The 10,571-nt window shown below is 40.9% G+C and overlaps 1 protein-coding gene across 2 annotated transcripts in view; it reads right to left on the bottom strand.

The window, feature by feature from the left end:
* Positions 1-255: 255 nt before the first annotated feature.
* BCAT1 (branched chain amino acid transaminase 1) overlaps positions 256-10,571 on the bottom strand; it is a 102,713-nt gene continuing 92,397 nt past the window's right edge. For both annotated transcript variants that reach the window (XM_006121274.4, XM_006121273.5), the window contains exon 11: positions 256-10,238. In XM_006121274.4, coding sequence (XP_006121336.3) covers positions 10,197-10,238 — 42 coding nt within the window. In that variant the 3' untranslated portion in view covers positions 256-10,196. The remainder of the gene's footprint in view (positions 10,239-10,571) is intronic.

The following is a 10,571-nucleotide window of genomic DNA, read 5'->3' as shown; positions in this document are numbered from 1 at the left end:
GTCCATTTCCTTGGATGTCATGCTCCTAGACGTCAATGGGGAACTGATGGCAGAACTATAATTTAGGATTTTTACTACTCAATTAGCTCCTCAGAACTGTGTGTGTGTTCTCATTGGCCTAATCCCCGCACCTCACTTGGCAAAATATTTCTTTTAATTCAGCTTTTAAGATTAAATTTTATACGTACATAGGGTAATTAGCCATATTATTTATACTTGACAGTGCAGATTTCATAACATGCCACACACAGGGGGTCCATTAAATTCCTTTATTGAAAACAGAAACATTGCGTAATTACAGATCTGATGAGGAAATTGGAAACAATATAGACTGCTTCTATTGCCAACAAAATACAGTTATAACAGGAAGTTTAGACATACAAATATAAAGTGTTTCTTTCATGCCAGATGGTTTGTGTATAACAATGCCATTAGGAGTGTTTAATTGTGCTTCTACAAAACCTTTAAAGAAGGATGAGGTAGAGTTTCCTTTACTTTACCCAATATTTTTTCACACATCTGTTCCTTTAATACTTTTATAAGCTCAGATCTTTGTAAAATATCCTGTTAACTTGAAAAACTATGAAAGCAGAGACTCTTCAGGGGTATTTATTTCTCCCTGGTTACGTTGACAATTTCACTTACTTAAAATGCTGGAATTCCAAGTATTTCTACAGTACATTAATAACCAATTCAGAAACTGATCAGACTGAGGCATTCATTGATGCAAACCTACCACTCTAATGAAAATGCTTAAAATAGTTTCATATAAAACCCCTATTATTGCACATCAAGGTAAAGACCCCTCCATTCCCAGGTCAGTTTATACTGTAGCAACCCTACTCAAAGGTAAAAGATGGAGAGGGACGAGATTAATTTCTTGGCAACATCTTACATTAAGGGATAACAGTTAACAATTATCTAGTTCTCCTCCTACCACAAGCCCTAACCAGCTCCTGACATATTAGAGGATAGAAAGGTTTGGTAGGAGCTGGAGGGATCGGTGGATTGCACAAGATAGGGAACCTTTCATCTAGCACCTAATAATTTTTTTGTTTGGTGACCAATAAGAAGTGAGTTGCTGGTTTCAGTCAAGCTGCTAGGCTCTGATTCAGAAAAGCGTTTTCATAAATTTAAGCACTTAAGTTTGTAATGAGGATCGTTCCCAAACAGTGGTCCACGTCTTAAACCATCCCTTCAGCATTTGGCACTAATTGGCAGTCTTGCCCTAAGGACTGCATTGGGCAGAGAAGTACTATTCTAACCGCAGAACATGAGTGAGGTACTGTGGTAGAGCACTGTAGGAGAAAGCCATAATGTCACTGCCCTTGCTGTTTCTGTTCTCTTGAAAGAAGGCTTCACACTTTCCAGCTTTCACCCTGGCACCTCTACTAGTACTTGGGACTGACAGAAAATCATTGGAAGCCAAACCCAGCGGGAGTTACATTTGTATTCTAAATCAACACAAAGATTTTGAAGTCAACGTGAGAAGACACCAAAGAGTAAAACCACAGGAGGTTGTCTTGTCTCAGAAAATGACAAATTCTGAGGCGTAAGAGAAAGGAAAGAGGACCCCTGAACTAGCCAGTTCACCGAGGAACACAATTGGTGAAGGGGGGTGATGCATGCATATTTTGGACCCTGATTTGACTGAAACCAGCAAACTCGGCAGACAAAGTTTAGGTGAGACACTGTTTTAGACAAAGGACTTACAGCCTGCTAAAGTTAAATTTTAATCTAGCAGAAGTGTGTTATACTTTTATTTATAACCTTTGGCTCTTATTACCCTTCCTCTCTATCTCTGTACCTTTATTAGTAAACTTAGTTTTGATTTGAGTATTAACAGATTATAATGCAGTGATGTTAGACTGGAGCTGATACTCAGTTGAATCAAACAAGCTGGCATTTGTGTGCTATTCCCTCAGGAGTTTTGACCCTGGTTGTTATTGTGAATATCCAGTGACAGGAGTGGAACACTACAAGAGAATGCGTTCAGAGTGAGTTGGGGACTTGGAGGTATTCATTGTTAACCTTCAAGGCAAAGAAGGGGCTGGCAGTACCCAGAGGAAAGTGTGTAAGTGGTTGAAGGGCTGGAAGTGACAGGGAGCTGACATCCAGCTACCATAAGAAAGACTCCTCAGTGCTGGATGGCTGAGATATCCTTAGAAAGTGTCGGAGTGGTTCCTTGCTTTTCTTCTGGACACTTCTTGAAGATTATAGGTGGGCTTGGGGTTGTTGGGAATTTAAAAAGAATTAAAGCAAATTATTTAAAAATCCCATGTATATTTTAAAAAGAAAACCAAAAGTTTGCAAATAAGTCATTTCTAAATCATGATTAACTTCAAAGTCTGACTCTTTTCTTACAACAACCTCACCCAGCCAGCAATTATACATATTTAGGTAATAAAAACTTCCAAAACCTAAAGAACTCCTGAATCCTCATCTGGGCTCCTGAAAGAATGACCAAATTTTCATAAGTTCATAGTACCCCCCCCCCCCCCCGACTCTTAGGATCCAATTTTAAAATCTTGACCGTAACAATTTGTGGCTGTTTTTTTAAATAAAAACTTTTAAAATAAGCAAACCCAGAATAAATATATACCAAACAATTAATTCTTTCTGGGGTGGGGGTTTTATTTTGTGTATTTTAACACAGGTCTAACTTTGGATTAAAGGAGAGTCATGTGGGTCTATCCACATTGGCAACAGCAGTGTTTAAAGATGATCAATGGTAGTATAGTACTGGGATGGTTACTTTTGCTTATGGGGACAGATTTGTGTGTGTGTGTGTGTGTGTGTGTGTGTGTGTGTGTGTGTGTGTGTGTGTGTGTGTGTGTGTGTGTGTGTGTGTGTGTGTGTGAGAGTGAGTGAAAGAGAGAGAGAGAATTGGTAGCATTTTTACATCTACTTTCCACTGATGTAAATGACTGTTCAAGGTGCCGGGCAACAGAAAATCAAGTCCTGATCTGTGGAATTGGGGACACCTATAGCATGTCTGGCTAATACAGTACTTAGATTTTTCCATCCTGGACAGGGAAAATATATCGGAATCCAGGCTAATAGCCACCATGTTTAACAAAGGAATAGGTATAATTATTCTAATACCAGTGATTCTTTACCAATGCAATAGGTCAGTATATCCAGCTAGTAAATTAAGCAAGAAGGAACATTATCCTACCATTAGGGGGAGGTATTTTAGGATATATCAGTTATTCTTTGCACAATCTTGAGGCTTGTGATTACATGTATTCTGTAGATATATGTAACATTGGCTTAAACACAGCACTATAATAATTCTCAACTGCTAGCTGCCAAAGTTAAGAGCACTCAGAATATTACTAGAATGGATCCCACAGGTTGATTTTAATGTTACGTCATGAGGCACAACTCTAAAATGGGATAGGGTGAACTTCTAATACCCAAGGGTTTCAGACACCATGAATGAAGTTGCTCCTACACCCTTGATTTTATTTTGACAAATGTAAAAATTAAATTCACCGTTGATCAGTTAATAGTGCTTTTGTCAAGTAGTGTACTGTATGCCAGATGCAATCTTAAACTTAGAACTGAGCTATGTGTTTTGCAGGATTATGGTTTTTCCTGCAGGAAACCTTAAAAGTAAGATGTCTCATCCACAAAGTGTGTCATAACATTTTTGCTCTGGATAATCAAGATGTTGCAATTAATCAGGAAGGGACATTTCAAATGCTATGCCTAACATCTATCTGTGCTGCTTAAACAAATTTCTTGAAGTAAATTAGATTCATATAAATTTACCAGTAGCAAAATTAATTTTGTTTTGTTAAAGCTATGTAAGAAGTAGTAATAATTATAATAATGCTTTGCAATCGCATAAAATGCTTCTTGTCCTCAAAATGCTTTGCAAACACACTGTTCTGTTGTGGAGACTTATGGAAGGAACATGAGATCACTCTGTATTTATTCCTCACAAACCCTGTGAGTTAGGTTGTACTATTTCCATTTTGCACATGGGCAAATGGAATCATAGAGGCTGATGACTTGCCCACGATCACAGAGCCAATATCAAAGCCAGAATGGAAACTCTGTAGTATGTGGCTCTTTGGCTTTCACTCAAACTCTCATCCTTTCTAATACGTGGCTCATTTTGCATGTCAGAAACAAAGAACTCATCAAAAAGTTTTTTTGCTAGGCTTTTATGTTATGCTTCAGGCATTACTAGTCTAGTTGGTTTTTTGTTATACTTTGGTTAAATACATGGAAAAAAATCAGAAATAAGCAGCATATTTTACATTTCATGAAGGCCATGAGACTCTGGACTTCCTGTTTAGACTAAACCTATTTTTGTTTATTATGTTTAATAGAATTTAAAGTAATAGAATGCCCTGTGCAGTCTCCAGGCTGACCATTTGTAAGGAAATAAATATTTTAATATTTTAATGAAAATATTTTGGAAGAAGATGTTTGCAGACTAAGATGAGTAAAATGCCTGCAATAAAAACATCATGCAGATAAAAGCCCATCAACTTTTCCCTCATTCTGCTGTTGTTCTGAGATCCAAATAAATTACCTTTCCAGCACAGTATGTAGGGAAATAACTGCAAAGGCCCCGTTAATATGAGTTAACTATAAAATTTAACTATACTAAATTTTAGCCCCAACATTCATAGGTGCCAACTCCATGAGTGCTCAGCAGCCATCTTTCTCCCTCTTCTTCTCACCTCCTGCCCCCTGGGAGCCCCACTGATCAGCTCTTCCCTTGCCTTCCCAGTGCCTCCTGCCTGCCATAATCAACTGTTCCATGGTGTGCAAGAGGTGCTAAGGGAAGGGGATATGGGGGAAATGGTAGAATGGGGTGGGGCCTGGAGCTGAGTGGGGGTTGAATACTCTGAGAAAAGGAAAAAGCCAGCACTTGTGCCAACATTACTTGCAAAATAGGTGGGGAGGAGGGGAGGAGGGGGAAGTCTCAGGCCATGACTGAAAGCACAGATGCTGACAGCTTGGGAAGGCAATAAATATAAACTTCTTACAAATAGATCTTTAAGTCCAAAAAAGAGCTGTTATGATCCTCTAGTCTGTCCTACATAGCATAGGCTGTAGCTTAGCCAGTGAACTCTGCATGCAGCCCATGATCTTTGGAGGAGCCTCAACGTATTTCCTGGAAAGACCTCTCCTATCTTGATTTAAATTCCAGGTAGCAGCAAACCCACCCCATACTTGTGTAGGGCATGAGCATTAGTTCTGCTCTAGGGGATGCAGCATACCGGTGTGTCTAAACTGCAAGAAAAGACCCACGGTAGCAAGTCTCAGAGCCTGGGGCAACTAACAAAAGCTCATGGGCTGAACACAACAGTGTAGAAGTTTGGTCTGGACCCTGGGCTCAGAAATCTGCTGTGAAGAGAGGGTCTCTGAGCCCAGAGGTCAGATCAATCATCCACACTGCTACTTTTAGCTGGGTGCATAAGCCTGAGTCAGGTGGTCCCAGATCTAAGACTTTTTGCAGTGGGTTTTTTTTAATTGCAGCACGGACATACCTGTTATACAAGTGCACCCACCTCCAAGCTGTTTTCTCTCACTTCTAAGTCGGTCTGCTCTATTTGTGCATCTTATGCAGGGTCATGAAGAGGTGAAAGGAATCTGAGCAAGTCCTGAAGATCAATTCCGGTGTCATGCTCTGACAGTGCATTACTACATCTGCTCTATGATGCTGCATTGTCACAACCGAAGCGTAGTCAAGGGGCTATGTGGCCTGTGGACATTACATAGGTTGGTCTACACATAAACACTGGACAAGAATTCCTCCTCTCCTTCCCATCTCTCACTCCTTCTGCCTCCGCCCTGGCTAGTTGCTTGGATATGAAGGATGGTTCACATATAATGGGTACGTCTACATGTCAAGTTGAAGGTACAATTCCCAGCTCAACAAGACATATCCACACTAATTCTGAAGGACCTACATGCTAAAAATAGATGCATCGCTGCGGCAGCTTCAGGAGCTAGCTGCCCCGTGTACAATCCCTTCTGATGGCTAGTCCCTCCTGTTGCTCACACCAGCACGACTACACTCTGTTTTTAGCATGCTAGCTTTATCAGAGCTAGTCTGGCTATGTCTCCATGAGCTAGGAATCACACCTCTAAATTGAAGTGTTAACATGCCAGCACATACTGATCCGTTACCTTTCAAATGCTCTATTTCTCAGATTAAAAATAACAATAAGGGAATGACCAGCACCTAGGCAGGGAAGGATCAATTTTATCTTCCATCACTCTGGTGGGGATTCACCCAGAAAGAAGCCAGATAGTATTACAACTAGAGTTCCTCAGGGATTTCTGGAAGGGGAGGTGAGGAGATTTAGTTTACGCCTGGGTTTTTCTGGAAATCTTTCTGGTGGACACTGGTGAGACTATATTGAGTCAGAACATCCAATGGACATACTCCTTGGCTAGCACCACCCATTTTTTGGTCATTGCTGCTCTCCTAACTTCCCTGGTGAAGGAAATTACAGTTACTTTGTGCTGCCACAACCTCTTCTTGATGGACTTTCTATCCTGAGGATTCTTTGCCAAAGTTCTCACCAGAATAGATCATTGCAAACCCTGGGTGAATTTGCCCTGAACTACTATTATGAATCTAGCAAAGAATTAGCAGCTGCTAATTTCACAACTCCTGCATTATCAAGGTTTGTATGAAACACTAATTTTTTGTGGACTTCTGAAATAGGATCTCATTTTAAGGACTTCTTTCCAACAGATGAATAGCTGAAATTGAACTGAAAATTAGGAACGTGCTCAATGCTGAAAATAATCATCAAAGAATGAAGCGGGGAAAAGAAAGAACTTGCAAAAATTATAGTTCATCATTATCATTTTAAAGTGCCACTGTTTGTAAAGCATACACATGTGAGAGGCTGAATCGCATTTGATCAACCCAATTAAACATTAAATAATTGCAGCCAATTATGCAAATATCACACAACAATTATTAATTTGTTGATCTTTTTTGAACAGCCTCAAATGTTCCTAATGTTAGACTATCTTATTTCTTAAATGATCAATTAGTGTAACCATAACTAAGTGATGAAGAATGGATAATTGCCTAGTTATGATGTACCATACCCTTTCTATGTTAATCTGCTACAATTAAACAAATAGTGCACATGGAAGAGATGTGCAGATGTTCTTTTACCATCTATCAGCACAGTTGCTTCATAAACTTTATGGGCTAAAATAAGGAGAGCACAGTATCTCTCAAGAGCTCACTCTTATTTACAAACGTTATTTCTTATAATTTTATGATAAAAGGATTAAATAATACCGATACAGAATGCAGGCTATGTATTCCCACATAAGATTGTCATGCAAGATCAAAATATTCTGCTGGTTTGTTATGTCCTGATAGTTCTTTTTATTTAGGATATAATGTTTAAAACCTGGTACCTATTCACTCAGAGCCTGAATGAAAATAATCCAAGACTGTTTGAATTTACCAAGAAAAAGCAAAAGTATTCACAGAGGCGTCTCTAGCTGACTGAGAATATACAACATGGTTTCACTATTTTCCCCTTGGGAAATAGTTCACATTTTTGTGGACCTTCTAATTTTGTCTTACATTAGCCCTTGCATTTTTGAGGTCTCAGCAGTATATGAGTTAAAGAGATAAAAGAAGGTCTAACTCCGGTCTCCCCACGAGTCAGTGTCGACCACAACAACTAAAGCCAATGTCCAGCCCCACCTCAAATAACTGTAGTCTGATTTAAGAACAGTTTCACTTACCTCTTTAAGGCAGGGGTTCTCAAACCTGTGATACTGCGCCTCCCTCCCCCCCTCCATTGCTGTAACCAGCTTCTCAGTTGCTCGCAACCCCCCTCTAAGTTGCTTGCGACCCCCCCATGGGGTCGGGACCCACAGTTTGAGAAATGCTGCTTTAAGGTGTTAACCACTCTAAATCAATCATTGTAACTGATCTTCATTTCTTCACTCTGACTTGTGAGTAGATTACGGTCAGTATTGTCCATGGGGAATTTGACGTGTAACGTCTCTTAATACTATACATAATAAGTATGGGTGTTGCACATCCCATCCCCCAGGCACCTCAGTCAAAAAGAACCACCTAGATTTTTGCTGTCAATTATCTAAGTTAACCATGAGGAAACAGGTTACAATTCAGTAATCGGAAGCCATTTAGTCTCACTGATTACGTAACTTGGTAATAAGCTCCATGACATATACTCCAGTCAAAGGCACTCTTCAGTTATGGTACTTGCCTTGTTGGAAAAACTCCTCTACCCCATATCATATCTCAACGTAGCCCTCGTGCATTTTTCCACCAGACCAATAATACAATACATTGCAAGAAACTCGACAGAGACCAGAGCATAGTACAGATTCAAACTGTGAGTAGAAGAGATACACAGTACTAGTGCTACCATGAACAAAACAACACGTTGTGCTTGTAGGTATATTCTAAATAGAACACTGTCCAACCACTGACTCTGAACAATTGTCACCTATAACCTTCAACTGTTCTTCATTAAGGTATCTGAATAGACTGCAGCAGGATGTGTCTAACCCACCACTCAAGGGACCAGGAGAAAAGGATGGCCTAGCAGAGACTGAGTGTTAATGTTTGACCAAATACTGTACAAGAAAACCCTGAGGATAATTTAATCTGGTGATTTACACAGGGGTCTGCTCATGTAGTATATGCAATAGGTGGTGTCTATTAGAAATTGTTGGAGAGAAACTTCCACCTCCTTATTAAAAAATACTAGTAAGTTCCCAGAACACTTGCTGTATGGCTATTGCAAAATAGAGGGTCTGATACGCCTTCCTGTTAGACTAATTTTATGCAGGTTTAACTCCACATCTATGAAGCTAGATCAGTTTTATGCCAGAGGAACAGAAGAATCAGGCTCTCAGCATTTTGGAGGATTGCTACAGAATACTGTAGTTTCTTTGTTGGCAAGCGGTATCTTAAAGCTAGGCGAGAAAAGTGTGCACATAAATGAGAAAGCGTATGCGGATGGTAGCATACTTAATAGCTAAAAGAAAATGTGCAGAAGTTATTTCCCTAATGATTAATTTCCCTAACTATGAGCTCTGTATCTGTCTCCAAGTGACACCAAAAGTGTGTACCATGAGTCTAATGGTGTACAAAGGGGGAATAGTGGCATTAGAAGATGACAAAGGGTCAACGAAATTCATCAGTGTGGGCACTGTTCCACTGGCAAGCAGGGGAAGATGTAGGAGAACCCATACTGAACCCATGCCGATGGCGAGTGGGGCAGCAAAGGGGGCAATTGCCCTGGGACCCGATGATATAAAAGGGCCAAGAGTTCCTGGCTTCTGCTGTTGTTACTACAGGGAGGCAGTGGTGGTGGCTGGAGTCCCAGCCGCTTTAAATTGCTGCTGGAGTGCTATATGATGTGGTCCAGGCAGCACCAAGGACTGCCTGGGGGAGGGTCGGTGCTTTCCCGGTGGCACTAAGGCTACCTAGCCCCAGCCCCTCCCTTCCACCTGAGGCCCTGCCCCTTCCGGGGTCATGGATCAGGGTCTTTCCTGCCTTGCCCTAGGGCCCGTCTCACAGTTGGCCCCACTGCCACGGCCTTTTCAGAAAACAGAAAGATCATATTAAGAAACAAGTGGGCCAGCCAGGACAGGGAGCACGGTAAAGCTGTGGGTGGGGAAAGATCACTTTGCTGGTTCTTGTAAGCTGATTTAGGACTGGTGTCGCCGGCCTCTGAAGGGAGGAAAAAATTATCCATTGTCCTAGGACATAAATGAAATAGGATGAAGGGATAGAGACTGTTCCCTTAAGTAATGGGCAACATTTTTTATATGGCAGTCTGCCCCAATAGTGGTGGCAGTTGAAAAAACACTGAGGCTTACGCTGAAGAGCAGTTGAAGAATACTTGACAAGTTTTGGGATTGCCCATAAGACACAAGGAGGCACCAAGAAAAGAATTGGGACAGTTCTATTGCTTACATCTAGCACCTCTAACAAGAAGACAGGCTTCTATTAGCAAGACTACAGTAGAACTCATAATGATTGTGTTCACATTGCCTGGCATGTGGAAACAATCACCCTGGGGAAGAAAGGGACAACACTGACTACCGTACACACAGCTCTAAACAGGCAGCTACAGAAAAATCGTGATTGTTCTGGTGTAACGGTTTGGCCTGTCGCATAGTGTATGGAAGGTCCGATCCCCTCCACTTCATGACACCAGGAGTGTCCACTCGCTGTCTTCTCTTCCGTACTGAAACAAAAACAAAACAAATTTCAGGGAAAAAAGGTAACTCTGCACCAACAAATTCTCCTGGGACCCAATTCTTGTTCACTCTAAGGCTACATCTATGCTGAACCCTTCTTCCACAAAAGCTTATGCAAATGAAGCGTGGAATAGAATATCGCTGTGCTTCATTTGCATAAGTAGGACATTTTTGCAAAAGAGGCTTTTGCGCAAAAAGGAGCCGTGTAGACAGCTCTTTTGCACAAAACCCCCTCTTGCGCAAGAGCCGTTCTTCCGCATTTTTTCTACTCCATGCTTCAGTTGCATAAGTTCTTGCCGAAGAAGGGTGCAGTAGAGAGG

Source organism: Pelodiscus sinensis, chromosome 1 (genome assembly GCF_052426305.1).
Source record: "Pelodiscus sinensis isolate ZL-2025 chromosome 1, ASM5242630v1, whole genome shotgun sequence".
NCBI lineage: Eukaryota > Metazoa > Chordata > Testudines > Trionychidae > Pelodiscus > Pelodiscus sinensis.
This window is presented reverse-complemented; position numbering and strand designations above follow the sequence as displayed.